Below are 26,505 nucleotides of genomic sequence, written 5' to 3'. Positions count from 1 at the left end.
ATCAGTTTCGTAAACAAGGGTAAAGGAGTTACTCCTTAACTGGAGAGACGCGTAGCAGCTGAGAAAAGCAAAAACTCTTCGTTCGCCGTGCTGCCTGAGTGAGGGCAACACAAAATGGCGACGAGTCACAAAATGGCGGCTAAATATGGGACGAAGTCAGAAATCAAAGAACCTCAGAGCCAGACAATGAAAATGCGTGCTGGGAGTGCAGCATGATTTGGGGAAAAGCTGATATCAGGAGGCAAGGGTCTTTCCCCAGGAGGCCCAAGGACATGAGGGGGAGCAGACGTCTGACGCTGCATAGTGCCAGCTAAGGGGCGAAAGGCTTGGCTCCCTCGACATGATGAGATAAATAGGATAAAGGAGGCGAGATTACTGGAAATGTGTTACTAACCATGTGTTGCACTTAGCTATGCTCCCACCTTTTATCACAATCTGATCCACCCATGATATCATTCCTGTATCAACTCAAGCACACTGAAATTGCACAATAAGACATAGCACTCAATAACTCAACAACTAAAGGGTGAGACGAGATATGACACAGCATACAGCGCTTTGCCACAGCTACGGATTAGGCTGTCGCAAGCCACCATTGTCACCATAGACCCCCTGCTACTTGACGGACACCTGTACAAAAAAACTCTGAGTACCGAGGAGACCAACAGATTTTGCCACCCCTCCCCTCCGGATACCTCTTGGTGTGAACACCCCTGGAAATGCAGCCTTGCCCACAAGCCAGAGTCAAAGGGGCAATAAAGGTCTGCCCCAACAGAAACCTGTGCGTAAAGCATAAAGAAGACCTTCATAAGCAAAGGCAGCACAGGTGTCCATGTCAGGCACGGTGGGCCGCCTGCACTCTGGCACTGGTGGGGTGCCTGGTCAGGCACAGCCCACCTGAACTCTGCAAGAGAAGCCAGCAGATATACCACCCACTGATTCAATAAGGAGCAAACTGGATGCACTACCTGTGGCTGTAGAAAAACTGGGGGCATCGCTTGATCAGATGTGGTCTTCACTGTAGAGCAAAATAGATGCTGTAGTAATAGATCTGAACCTGTATGTGGACCACTGTAAATTAGCAGATAAAACCCGCTCAATGGAGGACGCCGTCAAGAAAATGACCCTGAAGACCCATGAAGCAGAGACAATGCTGCAAGAACTAATGATCTGGGTGTGCACACTAGAACGCAGGGCTGAAGATACGGAGGGACGCTCTAGAAGAAATAACATACGAGTGTGCGACTGCCGGAGAGAACGGAGGGTAAAGATGCCACCGATTATGTGGAGAAATAGATCTGAAATATGGTCCCGTCAGAGAAACTGTCACAACATTTCTCAGTAGAGAGGGCACATAGGGTCCCACAGAGCCCCCCCCCCCCCAGGAACAGGCCCTAGGCCTTTTCTGTTTTGCGTCTTGCCCTAAAAGGACAGAGACACAATACTGCGGGAAGCCTGAAAGCTCTAGTCCATACAAGTTGACAACACACAAGTTATGCTCTTCCCAGATTACACGGTTGCAGTGCAGAAACAGAGACACTCATTTCGCGAGGTGAAGCGCTGTCTATGCAGTCTTGACCTCAGGACTCAATGTTTCCCAATGCGTCTACGAATTATGGCGGAAAAAAACCCACACTTCTTTGACACCAACATAGCTGCTTGGGAATGGCTGGACTCAACAAACTTGAATCAAATACCTGCATCCACAGGGGTCAAGGAGATGGACAGTTTGTGACACCCCGAGGGAACTGCCGTGGGAAAAGACGCAGAAATCATGAAGGGAAATCGTGACACGCACCTGATATTGAGCAAATTATACATGATCAATTCAGAGCATTACAGACAGCGGCCACCCTGGGGGAGGTCAGAAAATAGTTGGAATCCAGTGACAGTTCAGCCGACCGAGGTTGCGACGAGGAATCTGTGGATGCTGCCTTCTTCTTCCTGAGCTCCCCCATGCCCCATGAAGTCACCCCGCAAACCGCAGATGATGTTATGTTATGTTATGTTATGTTATAACAAATTTCTTGAGCGCACTGTCACCATAGGTTTCCTGGCGCTAATCGGATTGAGAAGAGAGGAGGAGGGACAGGGAAGGGAAAAAGAAAATTAGTGAGGGAAAAGTAGTGTTTTTAGGGATGATACAATCTAAATTGAGAGAGACCCTTGCACCCAGCTGTCTACCTTTGGCTGAAGTCTGAAAGCACGTAAGTAGCACAATGAATGCGTTATAGCGAACATTTAGTAATGAAATGTGTACATTCTGTGTTCTGCTCCACCTGATATGAGTATCCCATATTTCCCTTAAAGTAGTCCAGCACTGCAGCAGTTGGAAATCTGCTTTCAAACTGACACGAATGAGGGGCTAGGGTGGGTGTGTGTGTGATATACAGTCCCACTCACTGCAGCCTAAGTAGGGGGATTGCATTGCGTGGCCCACTACCCCCTGCTATAAAAAAAGGCCCACACCTACTAGTCAACAAAGGCATAATGGACTGGATAATGGTTTGGATGGCTGCATGTTGCATACCCACCCTTATGGCATTCTTTTCCACCAGATGACATGTGCCCTAAGATTGACAACCTCTACACTAATGACATCCACTAACATAAACACTTGGAGCGTCCGGGGAATACACACACCTGTACGTAGTATTCAATTTATTCATATCTGAAGCAACACCTTGCCCATATTGCCTTCCTGCAAGAAATGCACTTGACAACTCCTGAAATAACAACACTGCAGAGGAGGTGGCATGGGTACTAGTTATTCTGCATATGCAAGGGGGACACTAATTTGGATTAAACCGAGGACGCCCTTCACAACAGATGAAACTGTCATAGATGCAGAGGGGCGATACATCCCAGTGAAAGGCTATTTGGATGGCCAGCACATACTCTTAGGCTTCATATATGCACTGAACACTGATCAGGCTGCATTTCTTAACACCCTATCTAACAAACTATCCAACTGTCATGGGCTACCATCGTTACTAGGCGGTGACTTTAACTGTGTGGTTGACCCAGCCCTTGACCGCTCCTTTCTACCACTGCGAGAGCAATGCACACATAGCTAGAGCACTGGAAACTGGTAGACATCTGGCGACATCACCACTCTACAGACAAAATATACTCCTACTATTCGGGTGCACACCACCTGCATGTAAGATTAGACAGACTAGTTTGTACAATTTCGATCGCCGTATCGGTAACTAGAACTGAAGATATGGGCAGGACCCTCTCTGATCACAATCTGCAATTCTTGCAGCTATCAGCGGATGAAGCCTGCCTTTCTATTCCCACTTGGCGCTTACAACCTGAAACACGAGAAGACCCTCTGTTTCGCGAAGCTTTAAACACTGCCATAATCACCTATTTTAGGGACAACTATCTCACAACGTCCTTGCGTCTTATAGAATGGGACGCCTTTAAAGCCATAATCCTCTATCCAGTCTCAAATCAGATTTTGGAACATGTTGCCGATACTAGTTATGGGTTGGATCACCCTATTAAAGATGGTGGTCCTAGCCAGATTACTGTACTATTTTTCAAGTTTACCCAACTATGCCCTAGCTAAAACGTTCAGTGATTTTGAACAAACAACACATGACTTTATCTGGAACAAGGTGCGTTGCATTGTAGCTTTGATGAAATGATATGCAACTATGGAACAAAGTGGGCTGGCAGCCCCAAACATGGAATTGTACTACCTGGCAGCACAATTGCAGTGGGTGGCCAAATGGCTGGCGGTACAACAGCTGTCAGATATGGCCACCATGTTGCCAGCCTGGACGATGACCAACATTCACCACTTATTTAATCAAATCACTACAGCCACTGCACCTAGAACGATGTTACTGGCCCTAGCATATCGTTGTTACAGGCGGAGCCTACACCTCTCGTGGGCGATAACCCCATAAGCGTCTGCTTTGCCCCTGCTAGGTACACCTAGGCATAGGGCCATCACGAAAGAAGCCAAACTTGCACCCTAACATGTTGCTGGGCTTCATACACTGAGTGACTTGTATGGTGATGGTGTCTTATTAACTTATGAAGAACTAACAAGTGACGTATATAAATCCCCAGGGCAATTTTTACTGTACAATTCATTGATGGCCACGACACGAACATGGGGCAAATTGTCAAGCGAATCACAATCCCATCTAGTGGTACAATATTCACAAGTCATGGGAACAGGCAGCCACATAGTGCATGGGCTAACAGCATCACTACTGACACACATGACAAATCCGATCATGTTATTGCTTGCCAAGTGGGAGGAAGACCGTGATTGCCCCTGGACAGATAAGAAATGGACATCGACACTAGCAGGACCCACACACATCCCACCAAACGTGGACATTTCGACTTACACAGTTCTCCAGTATTAGGGGTATCTTTCATAGATTCACATGCTTGAATATTCCCCGTCGTCGAAGTGGGAGTCCCACGGTAATAAAATAGCAATAAATGCTAAATATATATACATATCATAATAATAATAATACAAGAAAAGAAAGGAAATACACTGAAAACCTCTAAAAACCATTCCTACATAGGAATGCAAGGCAAAGAGAAAAATCATTTGTAACACATTAGTGTCATTATGTTAGTCCAAACTGCAGCCAATCAGGCGCCAGCACCCTCTAGAACCTTCTCCTCAGAAGCTCAAGCCCTCAGATTTTCTACCGCACGTCGTGTGAAGGGAGTCTCCCTGAGCTCTGCTCCGTTTCCTTCTTCAAAACTCTACTCTCAGATATTTCTTCAACATGTCAAGTAAGAAGTCTTTATTTAGACCCTGCTCTTCTTGTGGGAAGCTGCGCCTTTTTGAAAAGGACCCCCAACAGAAGTGTATTTACTGTTTATATCCTGATCATGTGGCTGCCAACTGCAAGTATTGTAGAACTTTTTCTACTAAGACTTTAAAGGACAGGGAAGGCCGTCTTCTCCTTTGGCTGCAGCGTCTTAAGGACAAGGACTCTGTTGTGTCCGACGCAGAAAGTTTGCATTCTGGTTTTTCATCAGCAGCCTCAAAGCGTGGTAGTGTTCAGGAAGTTCCTTCTCCTTTCCTCAAGAAACCTAAATTGGCTTTGCCTGTGGCTCCTGTGATGTCTTCTGCCACTCCTACCACAGCTACGCCCACGAGACCTGGCTCTCAGGCGTCTTTGGCAACCTCTCGAGGTGTTTTCACGCCTCTTAAAGTTTCACCGTCGACGGACGCGTCGACGAGCGCTCCGACGACGAGAGCAGCTTTGCTTGCAATTTCGACGACGACGCTGACTACCTCTTCAGCATTTTCCTCGTCGACGACAGTTTCGTCGACAGCCACGACGTCAACGAGGGTTTCATCGTCGTCTGCACCTGTCCCGTCGACGATTCCCATCTTGACGACAAAGAAGAGAGAGTCCACGTCGACGAAAGACCAAATGTCGTCGTCGACGACCCCGTCGGCTAAAGCCTCGTCGACGAAGCCACCGCCGACCAAAGTCCCGTCGACGAAGAAGACCTCGTCGGCGAAGACAGGCCCGTCGACGAAGACAGGCCCGTCGACGAAGACAAGCCCGTCGACGAAGACAGGCCTGTCGACGAAGACAGGCCCGTCAACGAAGACTGGCTCGTCTACGGAGTCAGTGCCAGCGTCGACGATCAACACGTCGACGGCTACAGCTACAGTGGATCGCCCGTCGACGACACCGTCGACGATCCCGTCGACGACCTCTCCGTCGACGAAGATTTCTGCTTCATCAACATTGCCAAAATCAGCCTCGTCGACACTACCGACGACAGTTCCGACGACGGCGGAACCACTGTCGTTTGCGTCATTCCCGTTGGTGCCATTGCAGACAGCGAAATCGTCGCACCTTCGCACTACGGTACCTTGCCAACAAATCTCTGATCCAGAGACTCAACCACCTTCTCCAATGTTTGCAACAAGTACAGAGCATGACACTGACTCGGATCAGGAACAGGGCACGTTTGGAGCAGCACGTAGTCCCTCTGACTTGATTATAAAATGTCAGGACATAGATTCTAATGATGACAATGGCCCAGAATTTCAAGAACAACAGTTCAATCAAGCTCCTGTGGCTACCATTCCTTTGTCTTTAATATCTAATCTCCAAAGTATGCTGGATGATTATAATTGCCGTTTTCCTGCCTCACAGCAGGCAACACCCGCTACTGAGGCGCTACCTTCACCTGCATTGCCGTCTTTTATACCACCTGCACCTTCTCAGGTTCATAGGTCTGTCAGCATCCATACTCCCTTCTATCCGCACCATGCAGAGGCGGAGGAAGCGGATGCGGCATGTGAGGAAGTTGAAGTCGCTGACAACACCGATGATGATGCAGGCGACCAGGATATGACTGAATATGATGATTACCAGGCGCAGACGCCCTCTCCTCAACCTGGTACCTCGAGTGAGTCTCCACCAGTGGATATCGCCAGCTTCCATCTTTTAATGGATAAGGCGGCTCAACGTTTCAAACTCCCACGCTCTCAACGCGAGGAGGAATGTTTTCTATACGATTTTAAAGACAAACCTTTCAAGCAAGTGCACACAATCCCAATAATTGATTTTGTATGGAAAGAAGGTGTTAAGCTAATGAATGCTCCAAATTCCTTACCTGCTCAGATTCCGCGCCTTGAGAAAAAGTACAAGGCCCCTACAGGTTCTCCAGCTTGCCTGATTTCACATCCTAAGCCAGACTCTGTTGTGACTCAGGCAGCACAGCGTAGAGCACGTAATCCGGCGTCCCAAATCACAGCCCCTCCGGATAGAGAGGGTCGGCGCCTGCATGCAATTGGCCGCAAGTTCTCGACCATGGCCTCGACGTCTGTCCGAGCAGCCAATGCCTTGGCCATTTTGGGTCGTTATGACCGACAGATGTGGTCGGACGTTGCAGATTATGTGGCACTCGTTGCTGATGCTTCCAAGGCTGACGCACAGCAGATCCTCCGCGATGGACAAAGAGCTGCGGAAGAAATCATCGACTGTGCTGTCGATATTGCGAACACTGGCTTCCGCCTCCTGGCAAGTGCGGCTGCGCTCCGGCGTCAAGGCTGGCTGAAGTCCACCTCCTTCCGGCAGGAAGTTCAAGCCAGAATACTGGATATGCCATACGATGGTAAATCATTATTCGGATCCCATATTGATGATGCCCTTGAATCCATCAAGAAGGACACCGATACGGCAAAGTCCTTAGGCACGCTACAATTTCGCAAGCAGTCCTTTCGAGGTGCGCGCGGACGCGGCACTTCCTCAAACTTTCGAGGTGGTCAGCAATACTGTTCATACAATCAGGGCGGCCAACGTTACACCTCCAATCAACAGTCTCGCCAACAGCCCGCCAAGACATTCAGAGGAAAGTCGTCCTATCGTGGCGCAAATCAAAAACGTCAATGGCTTTTGCCGCTCTCAAAGTGTTGGAGGACGAATCTCTCTGTTTTATTCCCAGTGGTCCTCGATCACCTCGGATCAATGGGTTTTGGACATTGTCAAACGGGGTCATTCCCTGGAATTCACAGAGATTCCTCCTTGCACCCCACCTCGTGGCCCACCTCCTCCGCATCTCGAGGAGCTTTACCATCAGGTCCGTCTTCTTGTATTGAAAGGGGCAGTCGAAGTGGTCCCGAAACATCTAAGAGGACGGGATTTTTACTCTCGTTTTTTCCTCATACTCAAGAAGAACGGAGATTGGCGGCCCATTCTGGATCTGAGGGCTCTCAACCAGTTTTTAAAGTCTCAGTCATTCCGTATGCTGACATTACTGGAGGTCCTGCGTCTTCTGTCCAGCGAGGATTTTATGACCACCATAGATCTTCAGGACGCTTACTTTCACGTCCCCATCATCGCACAACATCGCCAGTACCTACGGTTCAAAGTGGGAACCATGCATTTCCAGTTCAAATTTCTACCCTTCAGACTGCGTTCAGCTCCTCGTGTGTTCACGAAGGTACTGGCCCCGGTGGTGGCTCACCTGCGTCTACAGGGAATTCAGATCTTTCCCTATCTAGACGATTGCCTTCTCAAGTCTCAATGCCACCTTCGACTCGGTCAGGACACACACCTTTGCCAACAGGTGTTTCAGTCTCTGGGGTTGACCATCAACGTCAAGAAGTCACAGTTTGCACCCCTGCAAATCAGGTCCTTCCTGGGAGCGATCCTGGACACGCAGCTTTCAAAAGCATTTGTCTCTCACGAGCGACGTCTGAAAATACTTTGTCTGGTCGCACTCATTCGACGAAAACAGTCCATTTCTGTTCGGACGTTAAAATCCTTCTTGGGAATGGCCTCGTCATGTATCGCACTGATCCCAAATTGCAGGTTGCGCACACGTCCTATTCAGGAAGAACTGGACTTACAGTGGCGCCAGGTCTCCGGGTCTTTCAACGACCTAGTTGCCATCACAGCACGTATGAGAATGAGCCTGTGTTGGTGGGCGCAGCCTGCGAATCTGAAAATGGGTGTGTCCTTCCTCGACCACGCTCCGGACCTGACGCTGACGACAGACGCCTCCCTGGACGGGTGGTGCGCTCATCTCCAGGGCCTCTCCATCAAGGGCAAGTGGTCACCAATACAGCGCAAGTGGCATATCGACAGGCTAGAATTGATGGCGATCTTTCTAGCGCTCAAATCGTTCCTCCCAGTTGTTCACGGAGAGTCAGTGCTGATCCAAACGGACAATACCACCAGTATGCACTACGTAAACAAACAGGGCGGGACCAGGTCTCCACTTTTGTCCCGTTTGGCCCAGTCAATCTGGGACTGGGCTCTCCGCCATCACATCACCCTGACGGCGGTCCACCTTCCGGGGGTGTCAAATCTTCTAGCAGACTCTTTAAGCAGGTCCACGTCCTCAACACACGAATGGGAACTGCACCAACCGACTCTGGATCTGGTGTTCCGCCAATGGGGTCACCCAGATCTGGACCTCTTTGCAACACCGGAGAATCGGAAATGCCCGTCCTATACAAGTTGGCATCCCCACCCAGGATCCTGCGGGAATGCCTTTTTGATCAACTGGTGCGATCTATTCGCTTACGCTTTTCCTCCGCTCCCGTTAATACAGCGGGTAATGTGGAAGATGCGGAGGCAGCCTTGCCACATTCTGCTGATCGCACCTCGTTGGCCCAGACAAGCATGGTTTACGGAACTGCTTCTGATGTCCCAGTGCGAGCCCATTCCTCTACGTCCTCGTCCAGACCTCTTAACGATGGACAAGGGCCTAGTGTGTCATCCAGATCCCTCAACGCTTCAATTGTGGGCATGGAACCTGAGTACCTTGAGTTCGCGGACTTGAGCATATCCCAGGAGTGCAGAGACATTCTAGCTCAAGCCAGAGCTCCGTCTACCATTAAGACTTACAAACTTAAATGGAAGCGGTTCTGTCATTGGTGCGTTTCAGCCAATATCCATCCTATTCATTCCACTCCTGAACAGCTCCTTCCATTCTTTTTGAGTCTCGCTCAGTCAGGACTCTCTCATGCTACTCTGAGAGTTTTCTTAGCTGCTATATCTCGCTTCCGACATGATGGCTCTTCATCCCTCTGTTCATCGCGAGTTATACGTCAATTCTTCAAAGGGCTCTTCCGCAAGTTTCCACCTGTACGTCGCCCTCCGCCAGCTTGGCACCTCAATGTGGTATTAGCTCAACTTATGAAGTCACCATTTGAGCCCATCCATAAGGCCAACATAAAATTCATCACTTGGAAAGTGGCTCTTCTTCTGGCTTTGACCTCATCTCGTCGCGTGAGCGACCTTCACGCTTTTACTGTCAAGCCCCCTTATCTACAGTTCAAACCGAATGGAGTGGCACTGCGCACCAACCCTTCTTACCTACCTAAAGTACCTACGGATTTTCATTTAAATGAGCCTGTGTTCCTTAAGACTTTCTTTCCGGACCCTACATCTCCGGCGGAGCAAGGCCTACATTCGTTAGACATCAAGCGATGTCTTAAGTTTTACATTGCAAAGACTGCTCAATTCCGCAAGTCCGACCAATTATTCATTGCATATGGACGATTGCGCAGAGGACATCCAGTTTCCAAGCCGGCGATTGCCAGGTGGCTTTCCTCAGCCATTGCTTTCTGCCACCAGCAGGCGGGCAGACCATTGCAGTCTTCAGTGAGGGCTCATTCTACGAGGGCGATGTCTTCGTCCACCGCCCTGTTTGCTGGTGTGCCACTTCATCAGATCTGCCGTGCAGCGACATGGTCCAGCAGGCACACTTTCACCAAACATTACTGTTTGGATGCCATCAACGAAGCGGATACCGCAGTGGGGCAGGCAGTGCTTCGCCATCTTTTTCAGTAAGGTGAGCCTCTGTTCCCTCCTCCTTATTATCTCCTGTGATTGCTTTGCTGTTATGTACTGTATTATTTTTATGATAGTACTGTCTGGTTTTATGCTTCTTATGCTTAGCAATCTCAGTTTCTAGGAGGTTACTGCTTTCTATTCTATTCAACCATGTGAATCTATGAAAGACACCCCTAATACTGGAGAAGAACAATTGTTACTTACCTGTAAACAGGTGGTTCTCCAGTATTGGTGTCTTTCATAGATTCACATGCGACCCACCCTCCTCCCCTCAGAGGCTCTTTTCTCCTCATGCGCTCTTAGTTACTTTGTGCTACGAAAATCTGAGGGCTTGAGCTTCTGAGGAGAAGGTTCTAGAGGGTGCTGGCGCCTGATTGGCTGCAGTTTGGACTAACATAATGACACTAATGTGTTACAAATGATTTTTCTCTTTGCCTTGCATTCCTATGTAGGAATGGTTTTTAGAGGTTTTCAGTGTATTTCCTTTCTTTTCGTGTATTATTATTATTATGATGTGTATATATATTTAGCATTTATTGCTATTTTATTACCGTGGGACTCCCACTTCGACGACGGGGAATATTCAAGCATGTGAATCTATGAAAGACACCAATACTGGAGAACCACCTGTTTACAGGTAAGTAACAATTGTTCTTCTACATCACACACAGGGCATATTTAACATCTGCCAAACTAAACCGATATTTTCACCAGACAAACGCAGCTTGCCCTCAGTGTACTGAGTTTCGGGTGGACTTCCTCCACATGCTATTGCACTGTCCTACACTACATGCATATTGGCAGGATGTCACATCATGTTTTTTTACCTGTACTGACCACCTAGAGGTGCACACATGAGAGGTGTGCTTGTTGTGACTGTTTCTAAATAATAGAAATGTCCCACCTAAATTCGTTGACCTGGGTCTTATAACCACTAAGCGACCTATTACTCGCAGGTGGGAGAATCTGAACTCCCCTTTAACTAAGGCCTGAAAGCAATCACTCTTGGTGGGGTCGCAGGCAGAAAGCACAGCGTTGCACAGGGAGGACATATTCGGGCTACAACAATACCCGGTACCACAAAGCTGGTATGCCATATTTGTAGAATTTCAACTCACAACACAAACACCTGAGGAGGACATGCATGCTTGAGACAAGGGTCCTAGCTACGGGGACCTATACACAATCTGTTATACACATAAGAACTGGTAGCAGGTATCACAGTGGCATAAGTGGTGTGGGTGTAGCAATGAGGTGTTGCTTGCTTAGGCATGATCAGAAAATATACATGAAGGTCCCGGGTATTGAGGAGGGAGAAGTGGTGAGTCTGGGGCTCGTCACCACTATAGACACAAACTAAGCAAATTAGCAATGTTGAAGATTTGTTCCATTTATTAACTGTGAACAATCTAGTACCTCGAATTTAGCCAAGTTACAGTCATTGACATCTGCCTGACCGGAAACTGAAACCCAGGTCCGGCCTAAGTACCAAACGGGCAACAGCCTTCAATGATTTTGGCTCTATGCAGTATAGGGCATTAGTCATTTCTCATGTAGGAAATGTTTATACAAACAGATGACGGCTAATTCTCTGTACTGTTATGAGAGCTGTCAATGTATGAAAATAAAATAAAAATGCAAATGAAGAGACTTAAAAAAAAAGAATTGGAGATCCCCACCAGAATCGAGGCAACTGGAAAAGTTGCCAAGTCCAGTACTAATTGCTCCAATAGGGATATAGTGCCCACAAATGTGGTGGAGCAACTTGTCTTCCAAACTGCAATTTAACCTACTCTATATAGCCAGATGAAAAGTCAAGGTTCCTCTGGTGGATCCTCTGTTTGCTCCTCTGGAATAAACCTTTGACCAACGGCCTAGCTGACATTAGGCCATACATATTGCAGCACTTGTGGCATCTCCCGCTGGGATATGAAAAAGAACCTGAACAGACATTGCAATGCTGGTTGTGTGAATCTCCTCGCACTTTAAACAAAGCTCTCAACACCCGCTGCCCTAGGAATAAAACCCACATATATACAGAGAATATTCTACAATACTGAACAAGGTGAGAGCTTGGCTTTCCAGGCGTGCTGTAGGTGACTTAAAAAATTGCCTACCTTTTTATTCTAAGGTGAACTTTAAATTTGTTACCCATACCCTTGACATGAGACATCTAGGTGCTTCCATCAACTTGGTATTGATCCCAGTTAGGCTTGCCCCTACCCAGGAAATGTTATCAAGCAACTCCAGTTCCCTAATAATCCAGGAACAGCTACTCCTATGTGATTTTCCCAAAAATGTTTCCCACTTATCACTTCCTTTCTGATTCATTTGCTTCAGGGTTGAAGGTGCATTCTAGTGTTACCAAGGTGGTTGCACACTTTCTAGTGACAAAAGGAATTCTAGTGCTCAATCTTTTGCTCTTGGGGCCTCCAAAGCCTGGTCTAGAAATAAGGTGCTTCCCACGCAAAGCTTCTCCACAGAAAACACATTGTGAGCGGTACATTAAACCCCATGTTGAAAGCTGCCCTAATAGAGACACCAAACCCACTGCCCCAGCAAACTATTTGCTTATTATTTGGAATATTACAAGTTCATGCTCACGCATTGGGCTAGCTGGAGGCACACCGAGCTGTGCCCTTCTATAGCAGACAAACCACTAACCTTGCCTATCATATCTACAAAACTGTCTTTTACTACCGTCTTCCTATGAAAGAAAGCTTACAACAAATCAATAAACAAGCAGTCAAAGCCTACCGTGCAGGATCAGAAGTTATCCGTGTTTCCCTCTTCCACCCAAGGGTGCAATCTTTTACTGTATCCAGTCATCTTTTCTGCATTTCTTTTCCAATCACCAAATCAGCATTATAAAAAGGCATTTTGGTCCTTTTAGTGTCTCTGTTTAAGGGTAATTTAAAGGGAAGTGATTAATTTCTCAGGGTCTACTACGACACCTGAAAATCATTGTCAAAATATGTCTGAGACAATTATTGTGTGCTAAATATTGTTTACAAAAATATCGCCCTATTGGATTTAATATTACAAGATCTACACTGTATGGTCAATGTTGTTGTACATAATACTTAGTGGGTGATATTTATGGATATTTATGTCAGTTGAAAATGTTTGGTATGATATTGCGATATAGATCCAATTTAGGCAAAGTCTGTCCCCCGAGTGTTTATTATATCTCTTTTATCTCCATTAACCTTCTCTTGAACTCACTCCTTTTCCCTCTCTCCCTCCATTATTACTCTTCCTCTCTCAATTTTTTCTTCCCTATTGTTTCTCGCTTATTTAATATTCTCATTCGGATGTATGACATTACAACGCATGCTTTTACATCGCATGCTTTAACAACGCAGTTTTTACAACGCATACCATTACAACGCATAGTGCCTTTGGGCGCTGGATAGTGAATAGTTTAATTTACTTTTCCAACTCCAGTCCCCGTGGATAGTAGGGAAGGTGTTGGATAGTACATGAAACCTATTCCCTATCCTAGAGCACCCCCCAGAGCAATGCGTTGTAATGGTTTGCGTTGTAAAAGTTGCGTCGTAAAGGCACTGCGTGGAAAAAATTGCGTTGTAAAGGTTGTTCACCTTCTCGTTCATTTTCTCGCTTTATTTCTGACATCTTCTAATGTTACCTTGATTCCCTGCCTTCTGATGAAGACAGAGCTACACTGTTACTTCTTAAGTCACAGTTCTTTGTCTGACTTTACTTGCCTTATGTCAGTCTTTGTCTCCTGTGTCTGTAAATCCTGGACCTGCTAAATGGTTATTCAGCTTTTCAATTTCTGTTGCAGAAGTTGGATCCATTTGTTGAAGATCTCAAGAAGGCAGCTGAATCCCTGCAGCACTCCATCCGGCAACTAGAGCAAAGCAATAACCTAGATGACATGCAGGTATGGCGTCGTGTAAAATGCTAATTAAGAGGCGGGCATGGCATGAGGGGATATTTTGATGATGTTCCTTTAAGTGTCAGATAATGAGGTAATGTCCAGGAGGATGTGCAGCAAGACAAGGGTATTGGCTGCAAAATTGTCAGCATTCAAGTGCCAAAAAGAGGAAGGTTTTGAAATAGCTAATTCCAGAAATTACAAAATCAAATATTTGCCACTGTAATATTCAAATTGGAAATTTAATTATTAGAAGAGTGCTACCTATCAAAATCCAATAATACGTAACAACAGTTATTGTGGTTATTCCATTGAGACAAATCCTCACATCAATTCATAATCAAAGGAGCAAAGCCTGTGAATTTAAGCTCCATATTGAAGAGGGGCTCCTTCAACCCTGCAGTGAGCACCGCCCGCCACAATGTTAAATTGATGAATGCGCCCACCACTGTGGCGGGCGCATCCTAATACCAATGTCGGGACCCCCGCCCTTTAGGCGGGCGGTCCCGATAGCCCCCTTAGAGTTTGGCTTAATCCATGTTACACAAATACGAAGATCAAAGCAGCAATGAGAGATGAACAGGGTTTATGTACATGCAGACTGAAAGTAAAATGTAGCTGGCTATATGTTTTAACCCCTTCTGCGCTCATGACAAGGTCAGCTCGTCATGGGCGTTACCTGCGCTACGCGGATGACGAGCTGACCTTGTCACGTAACGCGGGATTTTCAAAATCGCAGCGCGCAGCGGGAAAACCGCTAGCGCGCATGCGGTTAATAGATTGTTTGTGGTTTGTAGATGAACTGAAAACGTTTCTAAAGCCAGTTTTTAGAAACAGTAGAATTATTAATCGGGATCAAGCCATTAGCCTACTAGTAAATATGAATTTCTTAAATGTGGCATGTGCAATAGAGAGATTCTTAATTGCAATAAGTTAGTCCGTAAAAGGGCTCTCAACTAAAATGCACGAGTTTAGGATGCTGATCTGAGATTTTATCTATGGATTGTGGCAAATGGTATGTATAATGATGGGGTATTTTTTATCATTTTATGGGTGGATGTTTTAGGATGTAGTTATGTATACACCTAAGTGTACTTTTTTTCTGTCATTTGCACATTGCATTGTATCATATCACGCCTTTGGTTAGTAATACTTTTTTTGTTTAAAAAAAAAACATCAATCGACAGAGTAACTACTTGCAATATGGTTTACCCTGATGGACTTTTATATCAAAGTTATTGTCTGCATAACTAGTGTGCGGGGTTGATAATGGAAGATTTGTTTGTGGTTGCACTACCTTGTATGTATGTTTTAGTTTTTCCATGCACTGTTATGGTCTTTTGTAGATTGAATAAAGTAATTCTTGACTTGAATTCACTCATTCCAAATAATGAAAAAAAAATTCAAACATTTGTAGATCATTCTTTAATTTGTACTATATTTATGTTGGAGCACTCTTGGTTGTTCTGAAATGTACTATTCATTACCCATGGAGCATGGATTCTTCTCTATTAGAAGCTATTTGTATCAAAAAAGTAAAAAATATACATAAAGATATTTGTGATTAAGTTGGTCATTCTTATCCATGAGGTCCATACTGAAAGATTGGTAAATGAGTCACCACTTTGCATGTCCTCTGCAAAAACAGATATGCTCAAATCCTCACACTTCTTGGGGGGCTAACATGGCTGATTATGCCTGCAAGGTACAAGGGAATCCTCCAGGTGTTACTGTTTGTATTTAATCTTCATAGGAACCATCGCTGCGCATCATCCAGCACCGCGAGATGATGAAGTCTGTGCTTAGTGACACCAGACTGGTGAACTTGCAGAGAGAAGGAGGAGCCACCCTGGCTAGACTGAGGAAGGAAGCAACCCACTTCAGCTTTTCAGAGGATATCAGGTATAAAAACATTCTGTGATAGTTTTTTTTAGATATTCTGCATGTCGTTTCAAATGGATGACTGACAGATTATCAACGGACAAAATATCGACCTACAGAAAAATCAACGCTGAAATATCGAAGGCAAGAATATCGACATCCTATCTACAACATGGTAAGTACAAAAATATCGAAACCAAAATATCGATGTTAAAAATATCGTAATTAAAAATATCGGTGTTTTTTTGTAATAAAAAAAGTGTAAATAATACTTATAAACCAAATAAACGTAGTTAACATTTTTTAATAATGTTTACAATTAATAAATAATACATATACAATAATATAACATTAATTAAACATATACATAAAATATATAATATATACTTACTTAATAATATGTTTTAATAATTATTTTAATAACGTATACATTATTAAAAAATATTATGAATTACAAATACATCTACACACATAAAACAATAACATGAATAAAAAGTAAATAATTATATTTAATACATTTTTAAAAAATATATACTTTCAATGTTTTAAAATGAATAATATACTACATTATCAAAAATAATAATAAAAATATTAAATAGCTAAATAAATAAAAGTACTATTCAAAGTCCCCAAAACATTACAGTAATGATAACATTGGATAGCGTAACACTTAGGGCCTGATTCCAATGCGGTTAGGAAAGCATTCCCACCTAGGGCCTGATTCTGATGTGGTTAGGAAGGCCTCCTAATGGCATTTTCTCCTTCCAAATCGGATCGGGAACTTGTCTTGCCGACCCAGAGCCCAATTATGATGCGGTTAGGAACATATGTTCTCATTGAAGTCAATGAGAGTCCAACCAAATCGTATCTGGAAGCATCCGGATGCATCGTACTCCGTAGGTCGGACTCTCCCGATCCGAGTGGGTCGGTAACCATTTCCAGACCGATTCGGTCGGGAAGCTTTCCCACCCGAATCAGAATCAGGCCCTTAAAATTACTATTCCAACTTCAGAAAATGCAAAAGTAGGGAAAACGTTGGATAGCGTAGGGGTAAAAACTACTATTCCAACTCCAGAGGGTGCAACAGTAGGGAAAGCGATAGCGTAGGGGTAAAAATTACTATTCCAACTCCAGAGAGTGAAACCGTAGGGAAAGCGTTGGAAAGCGTAGGGGTAAAAATTACTATTCCAACTCCAGAGGGTGCAACAGTAGGGAAAGCGTTGGATAGCGTAGGGGTAAAAAAATTACTATTCCAGCTCCAAAGGGTGCTACAGTAGGGAAAGCGTTGGATAGCGTAGGGGTAAAAATTACTATTCCAACTCCAGAGGGGACAACAGTTGGGAACGTGTTGGATAGCGAAGGGGTAAAAATTACTATTCCAACTCCAGAGAGTGAAACAGTAGGGAAAGTGTTGGATAGCGTAAGGGTAAAAATTACTATTCCAACTCCAGAGGGTGCTACAGTAGGGAAAGCGTTGGATAGCATAGGGGTAAAATTTACTATTTCAACTCCAGAGGGGGCAACAGTAGGGAAAGCGTTGGATAGCGTAGGGGTCAAAAATACTATTCCAACTCCAGAGGGTGCAACAGTAGGGAAAACGTTGGATAGCGTAGGGGTAAAAATTACTATTCCAACTCCAGAGTGTGCAACAGTAGGGAAAGTGTTGGATAGCGTAGGGGTAAAAATTACTATTCCAACTGCAGAGGGTGCAACAGTAGGGAAAGCGTTGGATAGCGTAGAGGTAAAAATTACTATTCGAACTCCAGAGGGTGCAACAGTAGGGAAAACGTTGGATAGCGTAAGGGTAAAAATTACTATTCCAACTCCAGAGAGTGAAACAGTAGGGAAAGTGTTGGATAGCGTAGGAGTAACAATTACTATTCCAACTCCAGAGGGTGCTACAGTAGGGAAAGCGTTGGATAGCGTAGGGGTACAAATTACTATTCCAACTCCAGAGAGTGAAACAGTAGGGAAAACGTTGGATAGCGTAGAATTTAAATATAACATACTTATAAATAATTTTTGTATTTAAAATAATAAATATTTTATTTTTTAAATACCTACATCATTTACAAATACCCATTATTAATTATTAAAAACATAAGTACAATTGAATAATTAATTAACAATAAATTAACATTAAATACCAATACATATTAATTAATAAATATTAGTCACCAAATAAGAAATATTGAACAATAAAATATTTTTCATTACAAAAAAATAGTAATTATTTAAAATTAATTCACAATTAAAAATATTAAACAATAAAAGTATTTTTCATACCAAATAATACTTTTTATGAAACATTGATTACCAATTAATAAAAAATAATGTCCAATTAATAAAAATTAATTACCAATTAAAAATATTAATTGCCAATTAACAAAATTAATTGCCAATTAAAACATGAATTACAAATTAAAAAAATTATTTGCCAATTAAAACATGAATTACAAATTAAATAAATTATCAATTAAAATAATTAATTGACAATTAATAATTAATTGAAAATAAAATAATTATCCATACCAATAAATAAAATAAATAATTAATTAATTAAATTAAATTACTTCCCACCTAATTCCCCTATAAACCCACAACCCGCTACAGAAAAAAACACAAAAATTAATTAAAATAATTTATAATTCCTAAAAATTATTAATTAATTTAGTATATTTAAATTACTTCTCGCCCTATTCCCCTATAAACCCACAACCCGCTCCGGTACTTAAACATAACATTTACTTAAAAATAACATTATTAATATGTAAAAATAGTACATATATAGTTTAAAACAAGTAAAATACTAAACAAAAACATATTACAGATACATAATAAAATACATAACAATAATACAAATATCGATATTAGTAACATCGAGATTAGTTACATCGATATATATATGCTATCGATATTACTAACTTTGATATTACTTACATCGATATAAAAATATGTGATATTACTTACTTTAGGGTCGCTATTCTGTCCAACGATATTCTTGACCTCGATATTCTGTACCTTCGATATTTCCAACTCGATATTTTTGTAGGTCGATATTTTAAACTAGATATTTAGACTGTGCACCGTTTCAAATACATTAGCTTTAGGTCATGTTGATCCCTTAAGATTAATCATGTGGGCAGGTTGGATTTCAATCAATCAGTAGATTTGTAGAGCTCTTCTTGTCACCCGTGAGGGCATCCAGGTGCTTCCTTGGTTCAGTTGATTAGCCGAATAGCCAAGTCTTTAGGAACTTTTAGAACTCTGGAAGAGATGGGGAGGTCTGTAGATGAAAGGGTAGCTAGTTCCATGTCTTCGCTTTTAGATAGGAGATGGAACGATCTCTGTATCTGCTTCGTCGAATGATGAGGGTGAGGGTTAGAGAAAGGGATGCAGAGCAGAGGCGTCTGGTGGAAGTTCTGGCGGTGGTTCTAGTAGGCGGGTCCACAGTTGTGTAGGCCCTTGTATGAATGGGTCAGGAGCTTAAACTGACATCTTTCTGTATAGGGAGGCAGTGGAGTTCCCTGAGGTAGGGGGTGATGTGGTTTCATCTAGGGAGATCCAGGACAAGTCTGGCTGTGGCATTCTGTATGGTCTGTAGTTGTCAGAGGTGAGCTGCCATACCTGCGTAGAGAGCATTTCCATAGTCCAGTCGGCTGGAGTTGAGGGCCTTTTTAATGGTGCATCATGAGCTTTGGGAGGAGGAGACGGAGTTGACCTGAGTTGTCATGGTTAGCTTGTTGTCCAGAATGATGCCTAGGTTTTCCTAGCATGGTCAGCAGGGCCGGACTGCCCGTAGCGGGCACTGGGCAATCCCCCGGTGCGCCGCACGGGTGTGGGGCCAGTTTTGGGCCCCTGGGGGCCGTTTTTGTTACAGGGCCATTTTTGCAGCTTAGCTGCAAAATCGGCTCTGTAACAAAATCAGCCGAAAACTGGCCCCGGCAAAGAGCTCGGCGGCACCCACAACCCCCCGGGGGGCGGCCGAGCACTTTGCCAGGGCCGGTTTTGGTTCCCAGTCCGGCCCTGATGGTCAGTGGGGGTAGACGGCGTTCTGATGCCACCAGGATGCATCCCATGGGGAGCGTTTGTTTCTGAAAATCAGTAACCCTGTCTTGTTCATGTTGAGCTTAAGGCAGTTGACCTTCATCCAGTTGGAGATGTCTGTCATGCAGCTGTGGAAGTTGGTATTTGTGTTGGTGGTATCTTCGGAGAGGGAGAGGGTGAGTTGTGTGTTATTGGCATAGAATATGTTGTTGATTCCTTGGTTTTTGGCGGTACCATCCAGAGGTGTCATATAAGTGTTGAATAGGGTAGGGCTGAGTGAGGATCCTTGAGTAACTCCACAGATTATATCCTTGGGTTTGAAGGGGGAAGGAGGACTTTTTGGTTTCTTCCAGTGAAGAAAGAGGTGATCCACCTGAGAGCTGCTTCTTTAATGGCTATGTTTTGCAGCCTTGTTATAAGTGTGTGGTGGGAGTGTGTGGTTTCAGGTAAGATAAGATCTCAATAGACTGTTTATTTGATCCACATATATAGTGAAGTGATTATTTTTGTCCTTGAGCATAGTAAGTAGGCTGTGGAACAAGTACCTACTCAATAGGCTTTTTACTGCTTTGAGAAACATACTAAACATCTAGTTCAGGATAGCTGGAGAGCTGGAGAACCGGACATGAGTGCTTTCTTTCCAGCTGCAGCTAGGTAAGTAAAATTCCCTTTTAAAAAGCTGAAATGCCCTGTGTGGGCTTGCCTTCAATCACAGGGCTGACACAGTAGGAAAGTTAGAACTGCTCTCTGATTGACTGGTTTCCTCTTCAGTGCTTTTGGGGTGTTTGGACAAAATATTGAGTTATAAATATCGGAAGACAGAAAGATTGGAAATAAAATGTTTGAGGCATGTGAGCTGTAGATCACATGCTTTGCATATTCCTGCCATCTAGTGTTGGATCCGGATGTTTGCAAGTGCAATTCAAGAAAATGCTCTGCGACCGTTGGGCTAGATGTCGCGACATGCAGAGCCAACACACCGGTTTAATTCGGGACCTCTTTGCAGAAGATTCTGAACAAGAGTCCGATGAGGCACTAGGGGCTGAGGATGAACAGGAGGATCAGATATTGGTCGCCGAATCTGGCTCCAATGGGGATGAAGAGATTCCACAAGGTCAGTGTATCTTGAATATGGAACCTCCCCTGCCCCAAATTCCCACTCAGACTAAGAAAAAGGCTCCGGTCCCACCTCTGCCTTCGGGCCATGGTCGGCACTGACAAAAAGTTTCCAACGCCCCGCCTTCCGGCTCAGCCACAAAACTCATGTTGAATTTTTCCGGTTCGAGATCGAGTCGTCCACACTCAGGCACCGAGCCGAAACCTACCGGTTCGAAACCGAAACCAGTATCAGGCCCAACTCCTTCTACACCAAAACCATCTTTGGATATGAAATCTTCAGCACCAAAGACAACAACACCAAAATCATTGGCACCGAAGCACAAAGATGCTCCACAACCATCACACCAGCCCTGTTTCGACAACCCGCCTTCAAAACTGGACCCGAAACAAAAAGAACTGTATATTAATCCAAAAACTGGACATATTGCAACCAAATTGCCTCATAAATGCAAATCTGATTCAGAAGACACTTACCACATTCCTTTTAAATGGAAACATGTTGGTACTAACCCTTCTCCTCCTCCTCCTCCACCTTCTTCCCCACAAACACAGCATTTACTATTAATGCCTACTATTTCACCACAAACACCTGATGATCAGGATGATGGGGATGGGGATGGGTGCAATGATTCTTCACGTGCAGACCCCTGGAAGGATTATAATACAGACTTTCCCACAGATAATGACCCTGATCTTTTTCCTACCAAGCCTTCTCCACTAGACGATAATGTAGGCTACATAGAGCTGCTAAGCAGGGCTGCGGAATATCATGGGGTACAGTTACATAAGAAATCCCTGGAGAAGGATTTCCATCTTGTAACCCTTAGTAGTTCCCAAAAAACCACACACACATTCCCTATGCTTAAAGGTATGTTAAGGTATGTGGTCAACATATATTACGACCCTGTTGGTGCACTTATTCTTACCCCCAGGATAGATAAAAAGTATAAACCTGCACCATCAGAGATTCAGCTTTCATTAAGGGTCAGTTACCTTTAGACTCTTTAGTGATCTCTAATGCCCGTAAACTGGCCAATTCACAGACATCAGTGGATGCTCCACCTCCAGACAAAGAGTCAAAGCTCATAGACGCGTCTGGGAAAAGAGTAGCCTCCCAACCTGCACGGTATTGGCTTATCGCTAATACCCAGGTCCTTTTAGCCAGGTACGATAGAACACACTGGGATGAAATGGAACAATTGCTCCAGTTTCTACCAGATGTACACAAAGCCAAAGCCCAAGACTTAGTGCAAGAGGGACAGCTCATCTCTAATTCTTCAATCAGGTGTGCATTAGATGCAGCTGAAACTGTGGTACCAGTGTGTTGCTAAGAGGACACGCATGGTTAAGGATTTCAGGTTTTAAACCCAGAGTTCAGGCTTCTATTCTTAACACACCATCCGACAAACAACATTTCTTTGGTCCTGCAGTAGACTGGTCCTTAGAAAAAATGAAAAATGACACAGATGTGGCGAAATCTATGGGGGCCCTACAGTCCCCTTCCAATTGTGGGTTCTTTCGGCACACCTTCTAATGTGGGGGGTCCAAAAATATATCTTAAGACACTTCCACTACATCATACAAGGGCAACAATCAACCCTCTTCCTCAAAATGTTTCTTTAGAGGAGGCTACATAGGCAACAATGGTAAGGGTAGAGGGAGGTGTTCTACAACACGTACCTCCCCCTCAAAAACCAAACAGTGACTTGCCTACGATTCCCCCGATCATTCAGCACCTGTCGGGGGACGTCTTTCACAATTCCTCCCAGTCTGGCAGTCAATAACAACAGACACATTGGTGTTAGGAATTATCCGTTCTGATTATTGCCTGGAGCTTACCAACAATCCTCCAAAATTCCCCCACGTTTACACAAAATTTCACCAGGTCATCTACACCTCCCAAACAGGAGGTTTAGTCTCTCCTTTCAAAGGGAGCCATAGAGCCCGAACCACTGCAATATCAAGGGTGCAGCGTATACTCCCTGTACTTTCTAATAACCAAATAGGACAGCTCTCTGAGATCCACTCTAGACCGCAGGGAGTTAAATCACTACATACAGTCAGATCATTTTCACATGGTGGCACTTCAGCAATTGCTCCCACTTCTACAGCAAGGTGACTTTATGTCTAGTCTTGACTTAAAAGACACATATTTCCATATTCCAAGACATCACACTCATCGCAAATATCTCAGAATTGTGGTAGTGGGTCAGCATTACCAGTTCAAAGTGCTTTAATTCGGAATCACCACGGCCCCCAGAGTATTTACCAAATGCCTGGCAGTGGTCGCTGCTCACCTGCGAAGACAACATATTCATGTCTTCTCGTACTTAGACAACTGACTCATCAAAGCTAATACTTCCAAAAAAGTGTGTCCAGCACACTCACATAACACTACAGTTACTGAAACAACTAAGATTTACAGTCAATGTGTTGAAGTCTCATCTCCAACCTTCCAACACACAGATCTATCTAGTAGCCACCTTAGATACTCAAAAAGCTCTTGCCTTTCCCAGTGCAGCCAGAAATCGCATAATTCAGGGATCTAATCACTCACTTTTAGCCCACACACCCACTACCAGCTTGAGTGCAAATGCAACTGCTGGGAATGATGGCCTCTTGCATTATGATTGGCCCTCATGCAAGGCTTCACATGTGTTCCCTTCAGGAATGCTTAGCGAGTCAGTGGAACCAATCGCAGGGTCTTTTGACCGATCTAGTGTTGGTAAACGGCCGCACCCATCGCTCTCTGCAGTGGTGGAACCCACAAAATATATCAAAAGGGCGGCCCTTCTTAGACCCGGTTCCACAGACAGTACTAACAGCAGACGCATTGCTCAATGGTTGGGGAGCTCATCTCCAGAATCACAAAATTCAAGGCTTGTGGAGTCACAACCAAAAGGCTCTCCACATAAATTATCTAGAGCTGCTAGCAGTGTTTCTAGCATTCAGAGATTTTCCAGTTCACCTTCTAGACAAAGCTGTCCTGGTCCGCACCGACAATATGACAGCTATGTACAATATACAAAAACAGGGGGGGGGACATCCTCTCCAACTGTCACACCTAGCTCAAGGCTTTTGGATATGGGCCATACATCACAAAATGTATGTCTTAGCAAAAAACCTTCCAGGAGTAAACAGTCAGATTGCCGACTTTCTCATCAGACAGAGGCAGCAAATCCACGAGTGGGAACCTCACCCTCAAGTTCTCCTCCTGTACTTTAAAAATTGGAGGTTTCCTCAAATAGATCTTTTCACCACACACTAAAATGCAAAATGCCCAAACTTCGCCTCCAGGTATCCACGCCCACTCTCCAAAGGCAATGCACTATCAATGAAATGGTCAAGGATATTTGCATATGCTTGCCCTCCTTTCCCTGTCATTCCATCAGTGGTTCGGAAACTCAGGCAAACATCCATCACACTCATCCTAATAGTCCCACGTGGGCCCTTCAAACTTGGTTCATGACCCTCTTGGAGCTAATATTAGTTCCACATCAAAAGCTACATCTCACATCCAGTCTCCTCACACAGAGCCATGGAGAAATCAGGCACCCAGATGCCAAACAACTCAACCTAGCGACATGGCTCCTAAAATCATAGAGTTTGGATATCTGAATTTTCCTCCAGACTGTATGAACATTATCAGAGAGCTTGTTATGCAGCCAAATAGAAGCAATTTTCTATCTATTGCAAAAATAACAATATCAATCCTTTGGATGCTTCCATACAAAATATCATCTGTTATTTATTATATCTACAGTGGTCAGAATTAGCTTACACATCCAACCGCTTACATCTTGCTGCAATAGCTGCGTACCTACAAAATAGACAGCACTTGTCTCTGTTTAGAGTACCTGTTGTCAAAGCATTTATGGAAGGACTGAAAAGAATTATACCACCAAGACTTCCACCTGCCCCAGCGTGGAATCTTAACATAGCCCTTACACGATTAATGGGTCTACCTTTTGAGCCAATGCATAAATGTGAACTGCAATTTCTCTCATGGAAAATCGCTTTCCTCATTGCAATTACTTCACTGAGGAGAGGGGTTGAGGTACAGGCACTAACCATAGAATAACCTTTTTTCCAACTTCACAAGGACAAAGTGGTCCTTCATACAAACCCTAAATTTCTACCTAAACTAGTATCTGCCTTTCACATTAATCAATCGGTTGAATTTCCCGTGTTCTTTCCTCAAACAGATTCTGTGGCAGAACGAGCTCTGCACACTTTAGATTTTAGAAGAGCTTTGTTATATTACATAGAAAGATAAATACATTTCAAACACAAAACAATTGTTTGTAGCTTTTGCTCAACCTCACAAAGGCAATCCTATACCCAAATCAGGTCTTGCTAGATGGTTTGTTAAATGTATTCAAACATGTTATCCAAAAGCAAAGAGAACTTTAACGATACCCCCTAGAGCCCATTCCACTCATAAAATAGGGGCTACTATGACTTTCTTAGGGAATATCCCCATAGTTGACATTTGTAAACGTGCAACATAGTCTACACCGCACACCTTCAAAAAGCACTACTGTGTAGATGTGTTAGCAAAGCAGAAAGCTAATGTAGGCCAGGCAGTACTTAGGAACACTTTTTCAAACAACTGCAACAGCTATAGGTTAGCCACAGCTTTGGGAGAATACTGCTGTATAGTCTATGCAAAGCATGTCATCTACAGCTCACATGCCTCGAACGGATAATGTTACCTACCCAGTGAGCATCTGTTCTTGGCATGTAGAGCTGTAGATTCACATGGCCCACTTGCCTCCCCGGGTACCTATACCTGTTGCAGGCCTTCTTACTTACACACATACGCATGGACATCTCTATTCTACCTTACTAACTCCATTCTCACCCTCTGTGGGAAAACAATCTAACAATGGAGTCGATGCCCATGCGCACTGTCACCGAAAGGATGAGTCACCTACCTCGTGACTGGAAAGACTTCTCTGAAGGAAAACAACTTGCAAATATCCGGACCCAACACTAGATGGCAGGAGTATACAAAGTGTACAGCTCTACATCCCAAGAACAGATGCTTACTGGGTAAGTAACATTATCCATTGTGATACAAAAATATTGTGATGCAAAAATAATTGTCAAGAGTATCATTTTTCTAGATGAATCATATTGTTTTTTAGAATATCGTTGTCAAACATATCGTTTTCAGTCATATAGCTGTAAATAATTTTGGGCCCTATTACGATTTTGGGCGGACCACCACCGACA

General features: G+C 44.1%; 1 protein-coding gene across 2 annotated transcripts in view; it reads left to right on the top strand.

Moving 5' to 3' along the window:
- Positions 1 to 26,505, top strand: part of KIAA1755 (KIAA1755 ortholog) — a 525,057-nt gene that overhangs the window by 322,667 nt on the left and 175,885 nt on the right. For both annotated transcript variants that reach the window (XM_078652123.1, XM_078652122.1), the window contains exons 9-10: positions 14,128 to 14,226; positions 15,974 to 16,122. In XM_078652123.1, the coding sequence (XP_078508249.1) occupies positions 14,128 to 14,226; positions 15,974 to 16,122 (248 nt within the window). The remainder of the gene's footprint in view (positions 1 to 14,127; positions 14,227 to 15,973; positions 16,123 to 26,505) is intronic.

The sequence above is a fragment of the Lissotriton helveticus genome, chromosome 7 (assembly GCF_964261635.1).
Source record: "Lissotriton helveticus chromosome 7, aLisHel1.1, whole genome shotgun sequence".
In the NCBI taxonomy this organism is placed as follows: Eukaryota; Metazoa; Chordata; class Amphibia; order Caudata; family Salamandridae; genus Lissotriton; species Lissotriton helveticus.
The sequence above is the reverse complement of the archived record's forward strand: the minus strand, read 5'-3'. Positions and strand labels throughout refer to the sequence as shown.